This window comes from Podarcis gaigeae (assembly GCF_964106915.1).
Source record: "Podarcis gaigeae genome assembly, chromosome: 2".
Classification (NCBI taxonomy): Eukaryota; Metazoa; Chordata; class Lepidosauria; order Squamata; family Lacertidae; genus Podarcis; species Podarcis gaigeae.
The window spans coordinates 120,804,294-120,830,525 of NC_139679.1; the positions used below are offsets into that span (position 1 = coordinate 120,804,294).

At 47.3% G+C, this 26,232-nt stretch overlaps 2 protein-coding genes across 3 annotated transcripts; both read left to right on the forward strand.

The window, feature by feature from the left end:
* Positions 1 to 63: 63 nt before the first annotated feature.
* LOC310837463 (uncharacterized protein) lies at positions 64 to 7,784 on the forward strand. The gene is made up of 5 exons (XM_083724089.1): positions 64 to 490; positions 1,293 to 1,368; positions 3,113 to 3,135; positions 3,567 to 3,685; positions 5,918 to 7,784. The coding sequence occupies exons 2-5, from the start codon at positions 1,345 to 1,347 to the stop codon at positions 7,666 to 7,668; spliced, it is 1,917 nt and encodes a 638-aa protein (XP_083580215.1). The 5' UTR covers positions 64 to 490; positions 1,293 to 1,344; the 3' UTR covers positions 7,669 to 7,784.
* A 3,129-nt stretch (positions 7,785 to 10,913) lies between these two features.
* On the forward strand, positions 10,914 to 25,086 carry LOC310837379 (uncharacterized protein). 2 transcript variants are annotated; one of them, XM_083723906.1, is made up of 10 exons: positions 10,914 to 11,276; positions 12,818 to 12,895; positions 14,620 to 14,817; positions 16,383 to 16,497; positions 17,273 to 17,305; positions 17,599 to 17,717; positions 18,765 to 18,891; positions 19,956 to 20,051; positions 21,416 to 21,517; positions 23,803 to 25,086. In XM_083723906.1, exons 2-10 carry the CDS (start codon positions 12,818 to 12,820, stop codon positions 25,008 to 25,010), a joined length of 2,076 nt encoding a protein of 691 aa, XP_083580032.1. In that variant the 5' UTR covers positions 10,914 to 11,276; the 3' UTR covers positions 25,011 to 25,086. The 2 variants fall into 2 exon arrangements, with proteins under 2 accessions (XP_083580032.1, XP_083580033.1); XM_083723907.1 differs by having other exon boundaries at positions 10,936 to 11,276; positions 12,706 to 12,895.
* The last annotated feature ends 1,146 nt before the right edge of the window (positions 25,087 to 26,232 follow it).

Here is a 26,232-nt window from a genome sequence, read left to right on the forward strand (position 1 = left end):
GACGGAAGGGGCTGAGCTTCTTGCCAAGCGGCGGATTTAGCATCCGGGGGTGTCTCTGAAGCCTTGGGGGGGGGGGGAGAGAGGCACCCACCCACCCACCCAGCGACCCCAGATGTGCACCGGGATCGGCGGAGGAGCCTCCTGCGCGCTTGGAGCCTGGAGCGCTTGGAGCCTGGACGGGAGACTCGCACTTGCCCGACGACAGCTCAAGCCCTGCAGCTGCTTTGCAAAGAAAGAGGCGCCTGATCCGGATCATCGCCGCCCCTAACATCAACAGGGCGCCCGGAGAAAGCAGGGTACCACATACGCACGCGCGCGCCCCCAAGCATCTCCAAAATAGCTACTTGGTGCGCCTTTTCCACCTGCCTGCCCACCTGTCGGGAGGTCTATGTGCGTCTACTCCCGAGGAAGCCCCGTTGGCTTCAGTGGGGCTTGAAATCCCCGGAGAACCCTAGGATCGTAGAGTTGGAAAGAAAATTTTTCTTTCTAGGTATATAAAATTTGTATATCGTTTTTGTATACATGTTGGAAATTATAGTAAGTCCTGTAATGTAATATGACAACGTTTACCAATATATAAGAATGTTGACAAATAAAAAAAATGCATTTTTTTTTTAAAAAAAGGATCGTAGACTTGGAAGGGATCTCCGAGGATCACCAAGTGCAAAACCTCCCTTCCGGGTCAAATAGCTCTTACTGTCAGAAAGTTATTCTATATGTTGAGTCGGAATCGCCTCTCTTGTAGCTTGAAGCACTTGGTTCGAGTCCGACCCTCCAGAGCAGGAGAAAACAAGCTTGTTCTGTCTTCCATGCGACAGCGCTTCAGATATTTGACAATGGCTCTCGTATCTTCTCTCAGCCTCCTGTTGTCCAGGCTAAACATACCCAGCTCCTTCGACCGCTCCTCATAAGGCCTGGCTGCCTTCCGTCGAGTCAGCTCTTCTATTCACTGACTGGCAGCAGCAGCAGTCTGCAGGGTTTGAGACATTCCCAGTCCTACCCCAGAGATGCCAGGAATGGAATTCAGGGCTTTTAGGGACCATCTCACTTAGATGCTTGAGCTGAGATTCCTACATTGCAGCGGGTTGGACTAGATGACCCTCGGGGTCCCTTCCAGCTCCACAACTCTATGATTCAGTGAGCTTCTGATACTCGGCCCCTGAGCCACTGCCCTTGCTCAGTCTGGCGCGCAGAGAATTGCAGCCATTGCCTACTCCAGAGAACCTGTTGTTCTCTCTCTGCAGAATTTCCCCTGCCTCTGATTATTTCTCTTTTTCTCCACACCTGCTTAGCATCTCACCTCTGCTGAGTCAAACTGTCCAGGGAAGGAGAGGAACTGGAGGGATGGATGGCACCCAGCTGAGCCAGGTAACGGATTTTGTGGGTGGTTTGCGGTTCGTGCCCCGATAATCCCTCAAACCTCAGCTTCTAGTCTAGCCTGTGTATAACAGGATCAGTTCCTGCTTTTAAAAACATATCTATACAGTGGTACCTCGGGTTACATACGCTTCAGGTTACATATGCTTCAGGTTACAGACTCCACTAACCCAGAAATAGTACCTTGGGTTAAGAACTTTGCTTCAGGATGAGAACAGAAATCGTGCTCCAGCGGTGCGGCAGCAGCAGGAGGCCCCATTAGCTAAAGTGGTGTTTCAGGTTAAGAACAGTTTCAGGTTAAGAATGGACCTCCTGGACGAATTAAGTATGTAACCAGAGGTACCACTGTATATTATTGCATTTATTTCCCATCTTTTGCTCCATGGAGCTCAAGGCGACGTCTCTGGTTCCCCACCACCCTCATTTAAAGCCCACAACAACCGTGTGAGGTAGGTGAGGTATAGAGACTGGCCCAAGATTGCTCCGTGATCGCTGAGCGGGGATTTGAACCCTGGCCTTCCAAGCCCTAGTCCGGCACTCTTAAGTACACCTTCTCTCAACCGGTTTTTCTGCAAAGGCGAATGACGCCTTTTTTGCAGCCTGCAAAGCGCCGTTCGGTTTTTGCAACATTGCATAAGGTGGAAGAGACAGGGAAACTCACTGGTGAATCAGTGAAGGAAGGCAGCGTGGTGTTGGACTAAGACCCTGGAGATGAGAACTCGAATCCCCACTCAGCTGTGAAGCTCACCAGGTGGCCTTTGTCTCCCAGTCTAACCCACTTCACTGTGTTGTTGATAACAGTGAGAACTGTGAATGCCACCAAGAGCTCGTTTAAGGAAAGATGCAAATAGTAGTAGTAACAACAACAACAACAACAACAACAACCATGTGCTATAGGACCCCCGAGCCCTTAAAATCCAGCTTGTTTATGAAGATCACCTGAAGAGGTGGCTTTTAATTGGTCCTTGTTTTAAAGAGGTCCACCTTGCCTCTGGTAGAAGTTGGGCGTTTAGGGTACACAGTCGCCTGCTATGTAACTGCTTTCCCAGTACAGATTTGGCAAAAGCCTCCTCACTTTTGACTTTCAGGAGTCTCTCAAAGACATTTTTATTGCCAGCTGGACTTCTTGCTGATTATATTTTCTACTTTAAAAAAAACAACGGATTAGCCTGTCACCTTAAGGATTCTTTTAATTGTGTTTTGTATTTTAATGTTGTGCGCTGCCCTGAGATATATAGATACAAACAGACACACGAGCACACGCAAATATATATATTTGCACGCAATATATTACACGCAAATATATATATATAGATGGAACAGTGCAGAAATACTTTCATAAATAAATATTTCTGCCCATAAATTATCTCCTGGAAGTGCCTTCAAAACGTATCCTGACTTTTAAATTAATTGTTTTATTGTTTATTAAATTTTGTATACCTCTTTTCCATCCGTAGCTCTTAGGGCAGTTCACAACACAAAAACACAAAATACATCATAAAAACGAAAACCGAAAAGCCCCCCCACTAGTGATGTGAGGTGAGAATATTCTCCAGAGAATATTCTCCACAAACTGTAAATTCTGTGTCACACACCTCATTAATCAAGAACATTCTCTAAAACATTATTCTCGAGAATTTAACATCACTACCCGCCACAAACCAGTAACCCCCCCTTCCCCCTTCGTAGTCACCAGTAACCCTGCTAACTGCTTTTTTGTTTTTGTTTTTTCCAGGTTGTTGAGACTCTGGGAGACAGGTGAGCTTGAATTATGGGTACAGGGGATCCTTCTTGTGGGTTTCACCTTCAGCGGAGCTGGAAAGGGGCCTCAAATGTGGGGTGGTCAGACCATGGGATAGGGACACGTCTTGTATCTGATGCTGCCTGGAACCAGGCAGAGGGCCTTCTCGGTGGTGGCGCCTGCCCTGGAACCAGGCAGAGGGCCTTCTCGGTGGTGGCGCCTGCCCTCCCACCAGACGTCAAAGAAATAAACAACTATCTGACTTTTAGAAGACATCTGAAGGCAGCCCTGCTTAGGGAAGCTTTTAATATTTGATGAATTATTCTATTTTTATATTTTGCTGGAAGGCGCCCAGAGTGACTGGGAAACCCAGCCAGATGGGTGGAATATAAATAAATTATTATTATTATGCCTGTCTCGAACATCCTTCTCTGTCTCTTTTCTCCAGCAAGGAAGGCATCAAACTTCCCCCCAAAAGCAAACCATTTCTGGTGGAGTCAAAACAGGGAGGCAGTGCTCATTTGGAGGAAAAGTCCGCCTTTCAGGAGGAGCACCTTGGATGCAAAGGTTGAATATGAGTCTTTCTTGATTCTGCTCCAGCCATGGTGCAAAAGCGGATTGGGGTGGGTGGAGAATGCAGTTCCCCTCCCTCATCCTTCCCCTGCTCCCTGAAAGGCCATCATAACCATGGCTGAAAAGTATACAGTGGTACCTCGGGTTACATACGCTTCAGGTTACAGACTCCGCTAACCCAGAAATATTACCTCGGGTTAAGAACATTGCTTCAGGATGAGAACAGAAATTGTGCTCCGGCGGCACGGCAGCAGCGGGAGGCCCCATCAGCTAAAGTGGAGCTTCAGGTTAAGAACAGTTTCAGGTTAAGTACGGACCTCTGGAACGAATTAAGTACAGTGGTGCCTCGCAAGACGAAATTAATCCGTTCCGCGATTCTCTTCGTCTAGCGGTTTTTTCGTCTTGCGAAGCAAGCCCATTGACAGTTTAGCGGATTAGCGCTATTAGCAGTCTAGCGGTTTTTAGCGGATCAGCTGATAAGCGGCTTAGGGCTTAGGAAAAGGGGGGGAAACCCCGCAGGAACTCGCAAGACATTTCGTCTTGCAAAGCAAGCCCATAGGGAAATTCGTTTTGCGAAGCGCCTCCAAAACAGAAAACCCTTTCGTCTAGCAGGTTTTCCATCTTGCGAGGCGTTCGTCTTGCGGGGCACCACTGTACTTAACCCAAGGTACCACTGTACATGCATATACAGTGGTACCTCGGTTTTCGAACGTGATCTGTTCCGGAAGACCGTTCGAGTTCTGAAACGTTCGAAAACCAAAAACTCAACAGCCGGAAGCTAGGCCTCAGGATCTTGCGCTCAGCGGAAGCTGTGTGGCATGTTCGACTTGTGAGGCGTGTTCGAAAACTGAATTGTTCGTCAACAGAGACGTTCAAAAACCAAGGTACCACTGTATGTATATGTAATTTTTTGTAAATTTAAAAAATATATATAAATGTCATCCCTGTGTGTGAGACCCACTTTTACTTGCAGGATCCCAGGATTATTCTTCACTTGTAAGAAATTTGTCTTTTTCCGTGGTAACATTTAGACTTTGGAATTCCCTGCCTATTGATGTCAAGCAGCCGCCTTCACTGAACTGTTTTCAGCTTAAAATATTTATCTTTAGGCAAGCCTATCTAGACACATAGATGTTGACATGACTTAATCTCTTTTCCTGATAAGTTTAATTATTTTTAAATCTTATGTTGATAATCTTGATATTTCTTGTAAGTGGCTTAGAGGCTACAATTGAGGGATATATATATATATATATATATTGCTGAATACATTAAATTAATATCTGAGGCTGTTTATCTGCGTTTGGTCACACTGTCCCTAATTTGCAGAGTCTCTTTTGTTTTTTAAATGGACATGGAATCATAGAAGGGACACTGAGGGTCACCTAGTCCAACCCCCTATAATGTAGGAATCTCAACTAAAGCCCTAAACGGACTCTGCCCAGTTTACCTATAGTAGCATCTCCACCCCCACCGTTCAGCCCAGACATTGAGGTCCAGCTCCGAGGGCCTTCTGGCGGTTCCCTCGCTGCGAGAAGTGAAGTTACAGGGAACCAGGCAGAGGGCCTTCTCGGTGGTGGCGCCCGCCCTGTGGAACGCCCTCCCACCAGATGTCAAGGAAATAAACATCTATCTGACTTTTAGAAGACATCCGAAGGCAACCCTGTTTAGGGAAGTTTTTAATGTTTGATGTTTTATAGTATTTTTAATATTTTGTTGGGAGCCGCCAAGAGTGGGGGGGATATAAATATTACATTATTATTATTATTATTATTATCCATGACGGAGGACCATCCAACTTCTGCTTCAAAACCTCCAATGAAGAAGAGTTCATTGCACATGTATGTCTGACTAGATGTTCAAATAAAGCAATTTTTCATTCATGAGTTAACGGTGCTTCTTGCAAAGAAACCTTTGATGATTTCCAGCACTGGGCTACAGTGGTACCTCAGGTTAAGAACTTAATTCGTTCCAGAGGTCCGTTCTTAACCTGAAACTGTTCTTAACCTAAAGCACCACTTTAGCTAATGGGGGCTGCCGCGCTGCTGGAGCACGATTTCTGTTCTCATCCTGAAGCAAAGTTCTTAACCCGAGGTAATATTTCTGGGTTAGCGGAGTCTGTAACCTGAAGTGTATGTAACCTGATGCGTCTGTAACCCGAGGTACCACTGTATTACCAAACTGGCTGCTAATAGTGCTAATTTTACTCTCTCCCTTTTTTGATAGGTCAAGGGTTGACAACTGAGAAGGAGAACGGCGACGAAACAACGCGCGGTGCTGACAGTTCTGAACAATTAGATATACCCGGGAGATTGTTAGGAAAAGCCAATAACACCATTTCCCCGGCTCCTCGACAGGCCGTGACTTTGGAAAACGAGCAAAAGCAAAAGGGGACACCTCCAGGAAGAGGCCAAAACAAGTCGGTCCTTCGTGCAGCGGGCAACAAAGTCGGCGCCAACAAGAGGCAACTGGCGTGCAGCAAGTGTGGGAAGAGCTTCAGCAACAGCTCGAACCTTATCGCTCATGAGAGAATCCACACTGGCGAGAAGCCCCACAAGTGTCCGAGCTGTGGGAAGAGCTTTGGTAAGAAATCGACCCTCGTCGCTCACGAGAGAATCCACACCGAGGAGAAACCGTACGAGTGTTCGGTGTGCAGAAGAAGCTTCAGCCAGACCTCGAGCCTCGTCGCCCACGAGAGGATCCACACCGAGGAGAAGCCGTACGAGTGCTCCGAGTGCGGTAGGAGCTTCAGTTTAAAATCAAGCCTGGTCGCCCACGAGAGGATCCACACGGGCGAGAAGCCATACAAGTGCTCCGACTGTGGGAAAAGCTTCAGCCAGAAGTCCGCCCTCATTCCGCACGTGAGGACCCACAAGGGAGAAAAGCCCTACACCTGCTCGGCTTGCGGGAAAGGCTTCAGCCAGAGCTCGAACCTTATCGCTCACGAGAGAATCCACACGGGGGAGAAACCTTATCAGTGCGCGAACTGCGGCAGGAGTTTCAACTGCAGCTCCAGCCTTATCCGGCACCAGAGGATCCACACGGAGGACAAGCCGTACGACTGCTCGGACTGCGGGAAAAGCTTCGGCTGCAGCTCAAGTCTCAACCGTCACCAAAGGACTCACACGGGCGAGAAACCCTATGAATGCTCGGATTGTGGCAAAACCTTCAGCGTCAGCTCCCAGCTCAGTGTGCATCAGAGGACACATACCGGAGAGAAGCCCTTCGAGTGCTCGGCTTGCGGGAAAAGCTTCAGCGTGCGATCGAGCCTGAACGCCCACGAGAAAATCCACACGGGGAAAAAACTGTACAAGTGCGGGGACTGCCCCACGAGCGTCTACTTGAAATCCAGCCTCAACGCACACAAGAAACTGCACCGAGGCGAGAAGCCGTACGACTGCGCCGAGTGCGGGAAGAGCTTTTCCTGCAGCTCCAGCTTCCTCCGGCATCAGAGAATCCACACTGGAGAGAAGCCGTACAACTGCACCGACTGCGGGAAGAGCTTCACTCTGAACTCAAACCTTATCACTCACCAGAGAACCCACACGGGCGAGAAGCCCTACCAGTGCCGGGACTGTGGCAAGTTTTTCAGCGTGAGTTCGCAGCTCAACGTTCACCAGCGGACGCACACGGGCGAAAAGCCCTTCGAATGCTCGGACTGCAGCAAGTGTTTCACCTGCAGCTCCGCCTTGATTCGACACCAACGGACCCACACGGGAGAGAAACCCTACCAGTGTTCCGAGTGCGGGAAAAGGTTCAACCTGAGTTCGAACCTTATCGCTCATCAGAAAACCCACACGGGGGAGAAACCGTATAAATGCATGTATTGCGGCGAGAGCTTCTATACAAGGCCGCATTTTGTCGAGCACCATAAAACCAGCCACCTAGAGGCTATAAATGCAAAAACAGATGACAGCAAAGTTCATCGTGACTCCCAGGCCATCAAGTACCAGATAAACTATGTAGGCTGGGATTGACAAATTGACTGAGAAAAGCGTAGTGGCAGAGCTGATGGGAGGTTGCCAGCAGTGGCTCTTGTACACTGCTCTCCTGTGTTTTGCAAAATAAAAATCCACGTTTCTTTGGTTCCGTATCTGCCTTGCCGGAGACATTATATCAGATGTAAATTCCTGTCGGGTTCTAGACATCAAATAAAGGTGTGGAAACAGGGCTTAATATTTTTTTAAGGGGCTGGAGAGATGAGCCAGGTCTTTTTATTAGGCTCTTGTATGGAGCTAGAACAGGGAGGTCCAATGCACAAGGCCTTTTTTGGCTGCCCTCAGCAGCATTTGACACCCCCCATCCACCCTCACACTACTCTCCCAAAGCTGGGTAAGCGAGGACAAAATGCAAAACCAAAAATCCATCCTCTGCCCCCTGTTTCAGCATTTCTACATCATGTTTCTTAAGAAGGCAAAAAGGCCCGGAGCAGTCAAAACAGAAAAGGATTGTGCATCTTTTTTTTCTTTTTTTTTTGTTAGCCACCTTTAAAAGTTTATTGAAAAGTCAAGAAGGATGTTTTAACAGAAAATAAAGAGTGCTGTTTGTGTAAAGGTAAAGGGACCCCTGACCATTAGGTCCAGTTGCGGACGACTCTAGGATGCGGACGACATCTCGCTTTATTGGCTGAGGGAGCCGGCATACAGCTTCCGGGTCATGTGGCCAGCATGACTAAGCTGCTTCTGGAGAACCAGAGCAGCGCACGGAAACGCCGTTTACATTCCCGCCGGAGCGGTACCTATTTATCTACTTGCACTTTGACGTGCTTTCAAACTGCTAGGTTGGCAGGAGCAGGGACCAAGCAACTGGAGCGCACCCTGTTGCAGGGATTCGAACCGCTGACCTTCTGATCGGCAAGCCCTAGGCTCTGTGGTTTAACCCACAGCGCCACCTGCGTCCCGCTGTTTGTGTAGGCACAGTTTATTTTTTAATTCTTGCTGGAAAACATATGCATACATACTTATATACATACATCATCATCATCATCATCATAGACTTTTATTGCACTAGCCATAGGCCATGGCATCATTCAGAAAAATAACAAAAGGAAAAACAGCAATAACCATAAAAATCATCAGGCACCACACATACAATATAAACCACGATCACAAGTACAGTGGTACCTTAGGTTACAGACGCTTCAGGTTACAGACTCCGCTAACCCAGAAATAGTACCTCAGGATGAGAACAGAAATCGTGGTCTGGCGGTGCAGCGGCAGCCGGAGGCCCCATTAGCTAAAGTGGTGCTTCAGATTAAGAAGAGACCTCCAGAACAAATTAAGTTCTTAACCTGAGGTACCACTGTACTAAAATTGTTTGTTGCATAAAATAGAATAGCAGAAGATTCTCTAGTAAAATTAAATATCTGAATCCCCTTTGCAGTTGACCGCTATTTTATCTAGTTCTTTCCTCCTGATCTTCTTAGCTGCCAACGCATAGAGTGCTACTTTATAAGTTGCAAAGTCATCAGTATCGCTCAGCAGCCATAGTCAAAACAAAAAAAAATCCTTCCAGTAGCACCTTAAAGACCAACATGACAAAGCCATTTTTCACCTTCTCACCCCTTGCTTTTTCCTGTAAGACCTATTGCAGTCGTTAAAAGTCGTCAACAGGCTCATCACAGCTATCTGCCAATCACCCATTCCCACCATCCTTCTGAGTAATACCCCTCCCCACCTTCTCACTATATAGAAGGGTCTGGAAACTTCTGTTTCAGTGTATCTGAAGAAGTGTGCATGCACACGAAAGCTCATACCAAGAACTGACTTAGTTGGTCTTTAAGGTGCTACTGGAAGGAATTTTTTTTGTTTTGACTATGGCAGACCAACACGGCTACCTATCTGTAGCTCAGCAGCCATTTCACCCTTTCCACCCTATTCAAGTGAATTCCATTCGGAAATGGGTTTTATGAATCGGTCTCTTGGGTCTATATATAACGGGCACTGCAGTAAATAGTGGCACAGGTCCTCCATGCAGGGTTGTCCACACAGACAAAGCCTCTCTTCACAATGTACTTTGCCGTAGCGTCCATTGGAATCGTAATTCTGTGAAAGCGATTCTAAGCATGGCAAGTGGGAGCTTTGACAGGTAACTGGCCTGGGTACGATCCGTTTTAATAAGTGGGAAGCATGGCGAACTCTTGGTAGAAGCCATCTGGCAGGGACCAAAATCTTGGAGGTCAATTAAAAGTGGTGAAGAGATCAGACCGCCTCCTGTGCGTTTTGTAAACAGGAGCTGTTGTCACGATGAAACAATTTAAATGGCAAATTCACAAGATGAGCAATTTTGGAGCATTGTTTGATTATAATACGTGTTCTGTGTGTGTGTGTGTTTGGAGGGCGCCGTTGCATACAATCAGCTACAAAAACAGAGTCCTGTTTATACTGAAAATAAAATATCTGCAATGAAAGAATTGAGATGCTGATGTACTTCGCATTTAACCCTTCCTGTAATTTGGAAGGAAAACGTAGCCAACCTACTTTAATGTCTTTAATTGTGATGGGTCCGCAGCCATTGTTGTCACCATTGTTGTTAATAATACAGAAATAATAATAATAATCAGTGCTTCCCCCCCCCCTAGAATAATGTTTAGGGGTATTTTCATTTTCCTACTCATATTGAAATTCTGCCCCTCAATGAGGCCAAACTTAGATTCACAAAATGTTTGGGGGTATGCGTACCCCCAGAAAAAGCACTAATAATAATAATGATGATGCGTGAGGGGGTGCCAAACCAAGTTTTTGACCCAGGTGAAAGAAAGCCTAGTTTCACCCCTCTTCTTAAGGCATGGGTAGGCAAACTAAGGCCCGGGGGCCGGATCCGGCCCAATCGCCTTCTAAATCCGGCTTGCGGGCGGTCCAGGAATCTGCATGTTTCTACATGAGCAGAATGTGTGCTTTTATTTAAAATGCACCTCTGGGTTATTTGTGGGGCATAGGAATTCGTTCATTTTTTTCTCACCAAAAAATAGTCCGCCGCCCCCCCACAAGGTCTGAGGGGCAGTGGACCGGCCCCCTGCTGAAAAAGTTTGTTGACCCCTGCCTTAAGGCTTGAGAGCGAGCGCGGCTGGTTTCCCCGGTCAGTTGGCAACCCCTGGCTCCTCTGCCCGTCCCCGCAAGAGGGCTCTGAGCATCCTTTAAGCGCCTGGCGGCAGCCGCGGTCCTTCTCTCTCCAGTGGGGGCGGAGCTTCGCCCGGCGGCGCCCAATCGCTGCGGAGAACGGAGAGAAGGAGGCACATCAAAGAAGATCAAAGCGCTTGGCGGCGCCTCCTCCGCATCCTCCGCGGAGACAAAAGCGGGGAGCATCCGCGGACCGGGGCGGGGGCAGCTCTTGCTCCCCTCCTCCTCCTCCTCCAAATCAGGGGATCTGTTTGGGGTAGATCCCTGTCGTTTCAAGGCTTGCTGCTTCAGGATGGAGAAAATCACCTTTTGCCCAGGACAGCCATTGAACTGCTCGGCCTCTTCCTGAAAACCTTCCCCTTCCTCCTTATTCTACTCCTCCTCGTCCAGCTGCCCCACATTCCCTACATCGGCTTTATTCCGCATCATCGGTGGGGAGGAGTGGGAGCACCCTGGAACCTGCTCAGGTAAGTTTGGGCCAGAGGTGGTGGGTTTTCACCTGCACCCCCCCTTTCCGGGCATTCCCCCCCCCCTTTGGGGTCAAAACCCCTGCGCTGGGCGGCTTCCAACTGAATATTAAAAACAATACAGTTTCAGACATTCCCTAAACAGGGCCGCCATCAGTTGTCTTTTAAAAGTAAAATAGTTCTTTATTGCCTTGACATATGCTGGGAGGGCGTTCCACAAGGCAGGCACCACTACTAAGAAGGCCCTCTGCCTGGTTCCCTGTAACCTTGCAGGGAGGGAACCACTAGAAGGCCCTCAGCGCTGGACCTCAGTGTCTGGGCTGGACGATGCGGGTGGAGACACTCCTTCAGGTATACAGGACTAAGGCTGTTTAAGGCTTTAAAGGTCAGCACCAACTCTTTGAATTGTGCTTGGAAACGTACTGGGAGCCAATGAAGATCTTTCAGGACCGGTGTTATATGGTCTCGGCGGCCACTCCCAGTCACCAGTCTAGCTGCCACATTCTGGATTAGTTGTAGTTTGTAGTCTCCGGGTCACCTTCAAAAGTAGCCCCATGTAGAGCGCATTGCAGTAGTCCAAGCAGGAGATAACCAGAGCATTCACCACTCTGGTGAGACAGTCTGTGGGCAGGGAGGGTCTCAGCCTGTGTACCAGGTGGAGCTGGTAAACAGCTGCCCTGGACACAGAATTAACCTGCGCCTCCATGGACAGCTGTGAGTCCAAAATGACTCCCAGGCTGCGCACTTGATCCTTCAGGGGCACAGTTACCCCATTCAGGACCAGGGAGTCCGCCACACCCGCCCGCCCCCTGTCCCCCAGCACAAACCCCCTGATGATCTCTCCCAGCGGCTGCATGTAGATGTTGAAAAGCATGGGGGAGAGTTCAAATCCCCGTGACGGGGTGAGCTCCAGTTGTTCGGTCCCTGCTCCTGCCAACCTAGCAGTTCGAAAGCACGTCAAAGTGCAAGTAGATAAATAGGTACCGCTCCGGCGGGAAGGTAAACGGCATTTCCGTGTGCTGCTCTGGTTCGCCAGAAGCGGCTTAGTCATGCTGGCCACATGATCCAGAAGCTGTACGCCGCCTCCCTCGGCCAATAAAGCGAGATGAGCGCTGCAACCCCAGAGTCAGTCACGACTGGACCTAATGGTCAGGGGTCCCTTTACCTTACTGCAGAGAAAGCCTCTGTGTTTGAAACCCTGGAAAGCTGCTGCCAGTCACTGTGCACAGCACTGGGCTAGTTGTTCCTGTTTAAAGCAGCAGCCCTTTTTCCTCAGCCGTGAGGTTCAGAATCTCACAATTATATTTGAGGCGTATAGCTCAAGATTCCCAGGTTCAGATTCCATCGTCTCCACGAAGGGCTGGGAATTCCCCCTGCCTGAAACCCGGGGAAACCAGTCATTGTGCTCCCGCCTTGCTCTTTCCAAAAGGGACACCCTGTGCCTTTAACTGCTACCTGCCAGGCAGAAATACAACAGGGAAAGCCTCCCTCCACTGACCTACCTCTGAACTGAGCAGTATTGCTTATTTCCCTCTGAAAAGATGCTGGAGACCCTGCCTCGTCCAAGGAGACCAAGGGAAGATGCTTCTGAGGACCAAAGGATGAGCAAGGAACTGCTGGTAGGCCCATTTGCCGTACTATCATTATGTATGAAGAAATCCATAATGTCGATACGAAATATGTCTATATAAAATATTTTGAGTGCTTACAGAGGTACATTGCTCTAGCAATCAAGCCTATTGTGAAAGTGCTATTTAACTAGTGCTTAATGCCAAAATGAGACGCGGGTGGCGCTGTGGGTAAAACCTCAGTGCCTAGGACTTGCCGATTGCATGGTCGGCGGTTCGAATCCCTGCGGCGGGGTGTGCTCCCATCGTTCGGTCCCAGCGCCTGCCAACCTAGCAGTTCAAAAGCACCTCCGGGTGCAAGTAGATAAATAGGGACCGCTTACCAGCGGGAAGGTAAACGGCGTTCCGTGTGCTGCGCTGGCTTGCCAGATGCAGCTTGTCATGCTGGCCACGTGACCCGGAAGTGTCTGCGGTCAGTGCTGGCTCCCGGCCTCTAGAGTGAGATGAGCGCACAACCCTAGAGTCTGGCAAGACTGGCCCGTATGGGCAGGGGTACCTTTAATGCCAAAATAGGCTTCTAAGCAATTTTCAAAATATACCAATAGGATTGCCATATTTCAAAAAGTGATTATTATTATTACTGTTATTATTATTTATTCAACTTATACATCACCCTATACCTGGAGGTCTCAGGGCAGCTCACAACAAAACACAAAAGTTGTTTATCTTTTTTGGTTGAGCTTTCCCCACAAAAGTTGTTGTGCTTTTTGGCAAAATCTCAAAAAGAAAAAACACTACCAACATGGGCTGAATACCAGCCGTGTCTGGGAAACTCCAGACATATGGCCACCCTAAAATATAACAACAATTGGGCAATCATTACAATGTGGTAGTATCTCTGTACATTTCATTTTTGAATGTTTAAAGCTGTTTCACTGAAATGTCTCAGCAACAAGCGAAATCTGGTTTTCAACAGGTCATATAACCATCAAGGAACTGAGATTTTGAAAATCTAAGTGATTTTCAGCCAAGAAAATTTCCCCTTCTTAGGCGAGGTTCTCGAACGGGTGGTTGTGGACCAGATCCAGTAGGCGCTCTTGGAGGAAACTGATTTTCTGGATCCATTTCAATTGGGTTTTAGGACCGGTTTTAGGACAGAAACTGCTTGGGTTCCCCTGTACAATTGCCTCTGTTGAGAGAAAGATGGGGAAATAAGTCCTTGTTAATTCTCCTCTGTCTCAGCTGCTTTCAGTACCATTGACCATGGTATCATTCAGAAGTTTGGCTAGCCAGTGTGGTGTAGTGGTTAAGAGCGGTAGTCTCGTAATCCTGGGTAACCGGGTTCGCGTCTCCGCTCCTCCACATGCAGCTGCTGGGTGACCTTGGGCCAGTCACACTTCTCTGAAGTCTCTCGGCCTCACTCACCTCACAGAGTGTTTGTTGTGGGGGAGGAAGGGAAAGGAGATTGTTAGCCGCTTTGAGACTCCTTAAAGGGAGTGAAAGGCGGGATTTCAAGTCCAAACTCTTCTATCCTTGTTGGGCCACCAGGAATACACATATAGAGGGTCCTCCACCGCTCTCAAAGGAAAAGGAATGGAGAGGGCTTTGGCTGTGTCTGTGTGAGCGGGAGAAGGAGAGAAAATGTGTTTTTTTTGTGTGCATAGGAAAGAGAACCGGGGGGGGGGGGGGGTCTGCAGCCCAGCCCTGTGCAATTTCACTCAGAAGCAAGCTTAATTTTTCCCAAAACATGCTTCACCCTCCTTTTTTAATCGCAGAGGAAGGCAGACGTGGAGAGGGAGACAATTGTACAGGAATGGAAGGATCTCTGTCATTTTCTGGAAGAACAGAAGCAGCAGCTGATCTGCTGGCTGGAAAGTCTTGCAGGGAACATCATCGAGGGGCAGAGTCCGTCCGCGGAGACCCATCCACCAAGCGAAATGGGGGGGTCGCAGGAGCATATTGACTGCTGGCAGGTGAGACTTCTTCCTTTTTTTTGGAAATGATTTTTATTTGGTTTTAAAAAAATAAACAAGATATAGCAAAATCATTTATAAGTCCATATACTCTGAATCTCGCGACTTCTCCCCCCCGATATCCGTGGGTCCTAATGCTAATATTTACGCCTGCATATCAATTCATTGTCCAGATATCTTGTCCCTCTAAATTATCTATACTTTTCGTTAGTTACTTTACAAGTGTGGTTAAAATTCTGCTAATGTTTTCATCTGTTTACAATGGTCTCGTAGATACATTACAATTTTTCCCCATTCTTTTTTAAAGATCTTGTCCTCTTGGTTTCTGAGCTTCCCGGTTAATTTTGCCATTTCAGCATAGTCCATCAACTTGGTTTGCCATTCTTCCATGGTTGAGATTGTTTTTTCTTCCCATCTCTGGGCTAATAACATCCGTGTGGCTGTTGTCGCATACATGAAATGTATTTTCTGGTCATTTGGAATCTCGGTACCTATAATTCCTAATAAAAAAAGCTTCTGGTTGTTTTTAACAAAGGTTATTTTAAACATTTCCCCCCCCCCCCCAATTCATCTAATATCATCTCCCAGAAGGTTTTAGTTGCCTTACAGATCCACCACATTTGATAAAAGGTACCGTCTTTGTCTTTACATTTCCATCAGGTGTTTCTACTTGTTCTGTACATTTCCCCTAACTTCTTGTTGTTGTTGTTCAGTCGTGTCCGACTCTTCGTGACCCCCTGGACCGGAGCACGCCAGGCACTCCTGTCTTCCACTGCCTCCCGCAGTTTGGTCAAACTCATGCTGGTAGCTTCGAGAACACTGTCCAACCATCTTGTCGTCCCCTTCTCCTTGTGCCCTCCATCTTTCCCAACATCAGGGTCTTTTCCAGGGAGTCTTCTCTTCTCATGAGGTGGCCAAAGTCTTGGAGCCTCAGCTTCAGGATCTGTCCTTCCAGTGAGCACTCAGGGCTGATTTCCTTCAGAATGGAGAGGTTGGATCTTCTTGCAGTCCACGGGACTCTCAAGAATCTCCTCCAGCACCAGAATTCAAAAGCATCAATTCTTCGGCGATCAGCCTTCTTTATGGTCCAGCTCTCACTTCCATACATCACTACTGGGAAAACTTCCTAACTTAGTAGGAGTCAAATACTACCGGTATATCATTTTCATATCATTTTCTTTCACCGTACAACATGCCGTTTATTTCAAATCTGTTTTCCATAGCCTCTCCCAATCTGCTGGCAGGTGAGACTTTGCCAATCCAGTGAAAAGACGGGACTGCTTCTTGCTCGTCCATTCATTGGAGAGACAGTGCTGTCTACCAGTTAGAGTGGGACCTGGGAGACCAGGGTTCGAGTCCTCACTCGGCCACGATGAAGCCTTGAGCCCAGTCACAGCCTCTCAGCCTCACCAACCTCACAGGGTTGTTGTGGGGGGAGGAAAGGAGGATTAATTCTTTTTTTATTCCAAGATGAGCCCATTTGCACACATCCTGTTGCTTCAGCATAGTATCTGCAATGCAGACTGTTCACCCAAGTCGTTCCTGTTGTCGTCTCTTCCCTCCAGGCCACTGGCAGTTCCAGCAGCAGACAAAGAAACTTGCTCGAGGTGGAACTGAGGCTTCACCATTTCTCTCAGAGGAGGAAGGCCGTCTTGGGAGAGGCGCTGAACTGCTTCCGAGGTGAGCAGGGGTCTTCTGAGTTCTCTCTTGGGCAGCGAGACGCCCATCAAAGCTCTAGTGAAGGCAATTTGCACCCGGCCCTCCACCCCAGTGCAACTGAAAAGGTGCTGGGATCACCGTGAAATTGTTACAGTATGTGCCACACTTTTAGCCAGTACTATGTACCCTTGAGGCCCCCCTGCCACCCGAAAGAAACACTGATTATTATTATTTAAAAGACTGATATACAGCTCTGCATCAAAAGATCTCAGAGAGGTTCACAACATAAAAACACAAGTATGGTAATTAAAGCAAAAACAACCAAACGATAGCCCACGCTACTTTATGTCTGTTAAACGTTAAAAGCTTCCTTCAGATGTCTTCTAAAAGTCTGGTAGTTCTGTTTCTCTTTGACATCTGGTGGGAGGGCGTTCCAAAGGGCGGGTGCCACTACCGAGAAGGCCCTCTTCCGGGTTTGATTGTTTGGGAGCCAAAACATTTGAGATCTAGGCTGTCCGACTTCCGAGGTACAACTTTGTTGCCATAGCTCAAACCTAGGCATTGCCGGTATTTCTGCTTCCAGAATCCAGCGCAGACAAAAAGAGAAATGGCTTGAGTATGAGCACTTATACCTTTTAAAATGCATTATTTCCCTCAAAGGAGTCTGGGCACTTGTTGAGGGTTGCTTAAGGTATATGATGAGGCTATCTGTTTCCCTTGAGGAAAATGGAATGTGTGTTGATCAGAATACCAAAAAAAAAAAAAAAAGCAGTTTCTCTCTTTGTCTTGTTTCCAGAGTCCCTGAAGATGGAGCTCGAAAGTCTGATTGGTACGTCCCTGGCTCTGACGGGACCAAAAGGGTGTTTCGTTTTATAAATAACAGCCGAAACAGTGTGTGAAACCCTCTTTCGACTGGGGATCCCCAGCGGCTGCCGTTCAGAGGTGCCTACTACCTCTGACAGTGGGGACACACCCGAGCTGCCTGCTACTAGCGACATGCTTTGAGCTTGCCCTCTGCTACTAGCAACTTACCGGTCCGCGGCTTTTCAAACTGTTTATGGGGATGGCAGGGATGGGGTGGGAGAGGACAGGATGAAATCTGAACGATGCCTTTCTTTGCAGCTCCTCCCTTTCTTCCGGAGTCTCGTCTTAAGGACTCAAGAACATTCCCCCCATCTGGCTCGGGAAAATTTCCTTGGGAGCAACGTGAAATGGAAACAGACGCAGGATCTGTAGTTCAGGTGAGGGTGTTTATTCCCTCCTTACCTCTCTCGCCCTGACCTAGCCACTGTGATCCACGCGACGGTCACCTCCAGACTTGATTATTGTAACTCGCTCTATGTGGGGCTGCCCTTGGGACTGACCCAGAAACTCCAGCGGGTGCAGAATGCCATGGTGAGACTCCTTATGGGGTCCTCACTGCGGGATTACATTCACCCGGTGCTATACCAGCTGCACTGGCTCCTGGTGGAGTGCAGGATCAGGTTTAAGGTGCTGGGTTTGACCTTTAAAGCCCTATACCGCCTAGGACCCTCGTACCTACGGGACCGCCTCTCCTGGTATGTCCCACAGAGGACCTTAAGGTCCACAAATGACAACATCTTGGAGGTCCCAAGTTGAAGGTGGTTAGATTGGTCTCAACTAGGGCCAGGGCCTTTTCAGTACTGGCCCCAACTTGGTGGAACGCTCTGTCACAAGAGACTAGGGCCCTGCGGGACTTGACATCTTTCCACAGGGCCTGCAAGACAGAGCTGTTCCACCAGGCCTTTGGCCAAGGCACAGTGTGACCCCCTCCTTTGGTAATCCTCACAGAACTCAATGGTTGCTATTATTTTGATTCTGAATTGATTTTAGAATGTATTTCAATTAATTGACTGTGACTTTATATAAACTGCTATTTTACTGTTGTTAGCCGCTCTGAGCCTGGCTTTGGCTGGGGAGGACGGGATATAAATAAAAAATTATTATTATTATTATTATTATTATTATTATTATTATTATTATGCTACTGGGCAGTGTGAGCAGCTTTGGAGGCAGAATGTCAGGACTCTGCAAATATAATTGCTTTAAGTGTGTTTAAAGTGCATTATAAAATTGCGACCCCAGATGGCGCTGGTGAGCTAATGGCAAATTCCATACAGATTTCAAAACGTGTTTTTTTAAAAGCATATTCACAGCATATTTTTTTTATATAGTGTGTAGATTTGGCCCAAGTATTCTAAACATCACACACACACACACCAGCCTGGTTACCCGAGTCTGATCACAAATGCTGAATTCCTTCCCAGAATCTGCTGAAGTTTGAGGACGTGGCTGTAGATTTTACAGATGGCGAGTGGGACCTTTTGGACGCCCACCAAAGGACCCTCTACAAGGATGTCATGCGAGAAAACTATGAGAACACAACCTCGCTGGGTAAGAGGGCAGGTCTGGGTTTTAAACCGCCGGCCGCGGGAAAAGCTTTCTATTTCTTTACCGAAATGTCTGCACTGCTTGACCGCTGTAAAATGTCTAAGCGGTTTACAGGAAATATTAAAAGATGTTAATAGCCGATAATTGGAAAGGAAATTATGTTCCAACCAAAGAAGAATGGTTGAATAAATTATGCGAATACTTGGAATTAGCAGAGTTAACTGATTTGATAAGACAGAAACCAAAAAATATAATCCAGAAACAATGGAAATGTTTAAATGATTATTTATGTAGACAAAGATTAAATGTAAGGTATTGGTTGTGTTCAGAATAGATTTATGAAAGATTTAGAAAACTTATTGATTAGAATATTTGTGTGAGATTGTATTGGAAAAATACGGAATAACAGATACAATCTTGCTTAAAATGTATATAGGAAGTGCAGTGTGAGCAATGGAAGTCAATCAATGAAATTTTATTATTATTTTCATATTGAGATATTTGTAGAATAAATTTGGAAGAAATTCTTCCAACTTTTCTCCTTTCCTCTTTATTTTTTCTTTTTTCTTTTCTTCTTTTCTGTTCTTTTTTATATATGTGTGCTTATCTGAAATATATATGTATGTATTTGCAAAATTTTGCTTATATTTTGTAATACCGTATTTTCCGCTCTATAAGACGCACCAGACCATAAGATGCACATAGTTTTTTGAAGAGGACAACAAGAAGAAAAATATTCTGAATCCCAGAAGCCAGGACAGCCAGCGGGATTGCAGCGCTTTGGGGAGTGTTTTGGGGAATTGAAGGCAGAGAACTTTGGTCCCCACAACTGCCTCATAGGGGCAAGATCTACAGGGACGAGTTGCCGCGCTCATGAGGCCTGGCCTCGTGAACCAACCTCGTTACTTTATGAGACGAGTGATTGTTTTGCTGGCCTGCTCCTGACAGCTGTTGTCTGGGGACGCCAAACAGAGTGACCCGGAGGCTCCAGGGTTCCCCACACCTTCTGTAGACTCAGAAATGACTGTGACTTCCTCCTCTTCTCCCCTGGCTTCCTTCCTGACCAGTTCTGGCCATCACCAAGCCTGGCACGATCTCTCGGCTGGAACAAATGGACGAGCTGCTGGCAACGGATCTCCACAGCGCCAGGGACCACATAGGAGGTATGCCATTCAGATGTAATATTTGCTGGGAAGGGGAAGGCGATGATAACGTGGGATGGGATTCTGGGCAGTGGGAGAGTTTGTACCCATTGGTGGTCTGGAGCGCAGCAAGGTTGTTTCAACCCCACTGTGTCTCAAGTCGCTTTCTTGATAATAATAATAATAATAATTTATTATTTATACCCCACCCATCTGGCTGGGTTTTCCCAGCCACTCTGGGCGGCTTCCAACAAAGTATTAAAATACAGTGGTCTGTTAAACATTAAATCTGAAGGGCTGCCTAAGCAGTTGATTATTATTATCAACTGCCATTAAGCAGTTGGTCCCTTACCTTTCCCGCCCTGACTTGGCCACAGTGACCCATGTGATGGTCATCTCCAGGCTTGACTACTGTAATTCGCTCTACGCGGGGCTGCCCTTGAAGCTGTCCCAGAAACTCCAGCGGGTACAGAATGCTGCAGCGAGGCTCCTTACGGGGTCTCTGCCATGGGAGCATATTCACCCAGTGCTTTTCAAGCTGCACTGGCTCCCGGTGGAGTACAGGGTCAGATTTAAGGTGCTGCTTTTGACCTTTAAAGCCCTTCACTGCCTAGGACCCTCGTACCTACGGGACCGCCTCTCCTGGTATGCCCCACGGAGAGCCTCAAGGTCCATAAATAACAACACCCTAGTGGTCCCGGGCCCTAAGGAAGTTAGATTGGCTTCGACCAGAGCCAGGGCCTTTTCAACTCTGGCCCCGGCCTGGTGGAACACTCTGCCTCATGAGACCAGGGCCCTGCAGGATCTGATTTCTTTCCGCAGGGCCTGTAAGACAGAGTTGTTCTGCCTGGCCTTTGGCTTGGAGCCAATTTGATTCCCTCCCTCCCTCTCTCTTTTTTTTTCCCCTTCTCCTCCTGCGATGAGGCTACATTTTAATATTTTAATGTTCCATTATTTTAATGTTGTATTTTATTTTTGTTTTTAAGTTTGTAATCATTCATCTTGTTTTTATTATTGCTTGTAAGCCGCTCTGAGCCCGGCCTTGGCTGAGGAGGGCGGGGTATAAATAAAAAATTATTATTATTATTATTAGATGTCTTCTAAAAGTCTGGTAGTTGTTTTTCTCTTTGACATCTGCTGGGAGGGCGTTCCACAGGGCGGGTGCCACTACCGAGAAGGCCCTCTGCCTGCTTCCCTGTAACCTCACTTCTCGCAGCGAGGGAACCGCTAGAAGGCCCTCGGAGCTGGACCTCAGTGTCTGGGTAGAACGATCGGGGTGGAGACGCTCCTTCAGGTATACTGGGTTGTCATACAAACCACAGAGGGACACAAGGGTGTCTCCATCCAATTCCCATTACCCATTCTTTCCTCTTCCCTGTTCTTAGCCATCACAAACCCCAAGACGTTGGCAAAAGTGGAGCAAGGGAATGAGATCTGGGCTGAGCGTCAGTGCAGGCCTCAAGGAAATGCTTGCAGCGAGCCAACAGGTGAGGCCACTTGGAAACCACAAACAAGCTTTTTTTGTCTCCAGAAGTTGGCTGCGTCTACAAATGGGCGGATCCTTTAAGCCATCATGTCTTGATAGATTTGTGCTCCCCTAATTTGTCACACTGGCTTTCTCCTTTCCTATAGAAGTCAGACTGTCTCCTTCCTTGTTGTCCTTCTGCCGGCAGGTGAAGTCTCATTTATTCTGACAGGCCTCTGGGAACTGTCTGCTTTTGTTTTAAGGAAAAGGCTTCAAAATTGCTGCTGCTGCTGTTGTTGTTGTTGATAATGATGATGATGATAATAATATATTACGTGGTGCTGTGGTCTAAACCACAGAGCCTAGGGCTTGCCAATCAGAAGGTTGGCGGTTCGAATCCCCGCTACGGGGTGAGCTCCCGTTGCTCGGTCCCTGCTCCTGCCAACCTAGCAGTTCGAAAGCACGTCAAAGTGCAAGTAGATAAATAGGTACCGCTCCAGCGGGAAGGTAAACAGTGTTTCCATGTGCTGCTGTGGTTTGCCAGAAGCGGCTTAGGCATGCTGACCACATGACCAGGAAGCTGTCTGTGGACAAACGCCGGCTCCCTTGGCCTATAGAGCGAGATGAGCGCCGCAACCCCAGAGTTGTCCGCGACTGGACCTAACAGTCATGGGTACCTTTACCTTTACCTTTACCCATCTGACAGGGTTGCCCCAGCCACTCTGGGCAGCTTCCAACATAATAAAAACACAGCAAAACATTAAACATAAAAAACTTCCTGAAACAGGCTGCCTTATATTTTTAAATAAGATGATAGATAGATAAATAGATAGATAGATGATAGATAGATAGATAGATTCTATCATAGTTTAATTACTTTTTAAAGTAAATCCTGCCAACCTAGCAGTCCGAAAGCATGCCAGTGCAAGTAGATAAATAGGTACCGCTGCGGCAGGAAGGTAAACGGCAGTTCCGTGTGCTCTGGTTTCCGCCACGGTGTTCCATTGCTCCAGAGGCGGCTTAGTCATGCTGGCCACATGACCCGGAAAGCTGTCTGTGGACAAACACCAGCTCCATCGGCCTGAAAGCAAGCATTTACCATTTGCCCAATAATAAATGTTGGAAATGTAATGAGTCTGAAGGTACCTTCTATCATCTTTGGTGGACCTGCCCAAAGATTAAAGCCTTTTGGGAAATGATCTATAATGAAATAAAAAAAGTCCTTAAGTGGACATTTATAAAGAAACCGGAGGCTTTTCTCTTGGGCATGGTCGGCCAGTTGGTGCCAAGGAAGGATAGGACTTTTTTTATGTATGCGACCACAGCAGCAAGGATCCTGTTGGCAAAGTATTGGAAGATGCAAGAACTACCTACTCTGGAAGAATGGCAGACAAAGGTGATTGACTTTATGGGACTGGCAGAGATGACCGGCAGAATCCGTGACCAGGGGAAAGAGACAGTGGAAGAGGACTGGAAGAAATTTAAAATATATCTTAAAAATTGTTGTAAAATTGAGGACTGATAAGATGTCTGGGGGTAAGAAGTAGAGAATTACAGCTGTAAACATTAACATTAAGGAAATTTAAAGAAAATTACTAGAGAAATGGACTGAAGGGTTGCTAAAGAGTTGTAAAACAAGGATGCAGTGAAAGGGAGGTATGGGGAAGTCATGTTTTAAATGTTTTTTTATATGTTTTTGTTTTGTGTTTTGTTTGTCTTTTTGTTAAAAAACCAATAAAAATTATTATATAAAAAAAAAAGCAAGATGAGCACCGAAACCCCATAGTTGCCTTTGACTGGACTTAACCACCCAGAGGTCCTTTACCTTTTACCTTTACTTTTTACAGATTATCTTTTAAGTTTTTTGTCTTTTATCTGTGTTTGTGTAAGCAGCCATGAGTTCTGGTCTGGGGAAAAATACATGATATAAATATATTATTATTATTATTATTATTATTATTATTATTATTATTATTTCCCTCTATTTAAGATGTTGTCTCACCTTCCTTCTGTTTTCTCCATCTTGTTGCCGGTGCCATTATTGCATCTATCAACCTGAGGCATAACTCAGTTGGTAGGACATCAGACTCTTGAATTCAGGGTCAGGGGTTTGATCCCCATGTTGGGTGAAAGATTCCTGCATTGCCGGGGGTTGGATTAGATGATCCATGTGGTCCCTTCGAACTCTTCTCTTCTCTTCTCTTCTCTTCTCTTCTCTTCTCTTCTCTTCTCTTCTCTTCTCTTCTCTTCTCTTCTCTTCTGATGACTACATGTGAATCACACTGATATATCTTCTCCTTTTCCCAGGAGTTGCTGAGAGAACAAGAGAGAATGAGGGGAGGGGTCTTCACCCAGAAAACTTTGAGCTGGCAGGGTCACACGTTGCATTGCTTCAAAGCACTGAGACCAAGTCCAAATCCCATGAAAAGCAGGAAGCCCCTGAGACCCAACCCATGTCGCCAGGCAGCCATCTTGGAGAGCAGCTACTGGAACCAGTTCTTTTTGTGGGGCTGGAGAAGAACACAGGCAACATAGGGACGGGACAGGAGAGCCAAGAGCTTTGCTCCGCCTGTGGGAAGGTCTTCAACAACAGGGCAAGCCTGGTTAGACATCAGAGAATCCACAGCGGGGAGAAGTCACACACCTGCACAGACTGCGGGAAAAGCTTCAACAAGAGGTCCAACCTTATTACTCATCAGAGAATCCACACGGGAGAGAAGCCCTACCGGTGTGTGGAGTGTGGGAAAAGCTTCAGCCTGAGCTCCAGCCTCGTCCGGCACCAGAGGATCCACACTGGGGAAAAGCCCTACCAGTGCTCTGTGTGCGAGAGAAGCTTCAACCAGAAGCCCTCCCTGGTGGTGCACGAGAGGACCCACCGCCGCGAGAAGCCCTACAAGTGCTCGGCGTGCGAAAAGAGCTACAGCCACACCACGAGCCTCATCGCTCACGAGAAAATCCACCGGGAGGAGAAGCCGTACTGGTGCGCGGAGTGCGGGAAAAGGTTCAGCTTCAACTCTCAGCTGATCACCCACCAGAGGATCCACGCGGAAGAGAAGCCCTACAAGTGCTCCGTCTGCGGGAGAGGGTTCAGCCGCCCCTCCAGCCTCGTTGTGCATGAGAGGGTCCACACGGGAGAGAAGCCCTACAAATGCGCCGCCTGTGAAAAGGGTTTCCCCTCCAACTCGAGTCTGGTGAGGCACCAGCTCACCCACGTGGAAGAGAAGCTGTGTGCGGAATGCGGGAAAAGCTTCAGCCCAACTTCCCGACTCCAGAGGATCCAGGCCGGGGAGGAAATGGCCAAGTGCCCGGGATGCGAGAACCGGTTCGACTCGAGTCCCAGTGGTATTCCAGTGGCGCATCTTCCCAAATGGAGGAAACCCGTTGGCAGACGAAACAGCAGTCGGCGTGATGACATTCGTATCGTAGATTCCGCAGAGGTGCAGCTGGAGGACGATGTTTTCAGCCAAAGCTCCCTGCCTCTGCATTATCACATTCACTATGCAGGGTGGGAATGAAAGGACCGTATTTTTCGCTCTATAAGACGCACCCGACCATAAGACGCACCTAGTTTTTAGAGGAGGAAAACAAGGGGGGGGGGAAATATTCTGAATCAAATGTTGTTGGAGGAAGGAGGAGGGAGGATCAGGCTAAGGCATCACAACAAGAGGCGCTGCACAGCTTTCCCTCTTGCTGTGCTGGGTTCAACAGAGCAGCGCAAAGCCTATTATTAATGAATTGATTTTAGAATGCTGTATTATTTTACTGTTCTAAGCCGTTCTAAGCCCGGCTTTGGCTGGGGAGGGTGGGATATAAATACAATTATTTTATTATTCTTCAGCAAAGTGGGAGGAACACTCCCGCTTTGCGCAGCTATCCCTGAAGCCAGAACAGCAAGACAGAGAGCTGCATTGTCTGTATTCACTCCGTAAGACGCACAGACATTTCCCCTTACTTTTTAGGAGGAAAAAAGTGCATCTTATACAGCGAAAAATACGGTAACAGGGGTTTTTTGTGTGCGCTTGCTGTCTAGAGCTAATGTAGCCCAAAACATCTGCCAGGACGCCAGGTTGATGAAGATCTGTGATTGTAGGGGAGCAAGCAATGTATCTTTGGTCTTACTGTAAATATATTTAATTTTCAGGGAAATGTTCCTGGCAGTTGGGGGAGAAGGGGGGGAATGTTTCCTCCCTGGAGAAATCTAGTTTGGCTTTGTTCTGGATACATTAAAATTTGCCGGAGGAGTTGAAAAAGCAACTTCTTGTTCTTCTGAAGAGAAGTTGCTATGTAAGAATGAAGATGCGTTTGAACTTTAGATTAATTTGGGAGCACACGTTTTTGTATGTATGAACACACAAAATGTAAACTCGGCTTACTTTCTGCAGGGATAGCGCTGCAATCCTAAGGCCCGTTCAAATGTGGTCCAGAGCCAAAATTCCCTTCAATTCCGATGTTCAAGTGGTGTGTGTTGTTGTTTGTGTGGCCAAACCCATGCTCAAAAGGGGGGTCACAGTGGGCTTCAGGGAAACCCCTAGTTCTGCAAAGCTGTAAGAAAAATTTTAGAGGGCAAAGGAATGGAAGGAGGGGTGCATGCTCAGTGACCATTTGGGGGACAAGGAGAATGGAAAGGAATTGGAAACTGTCATGGCTTCCTCGCAAAGAATTCTGGGAAGTGTTGTGCGTTAGGCGTGGTCAGACCTGTTAGGAGAGACTCCTATTCTCTCTCCTAGAGCTATAATT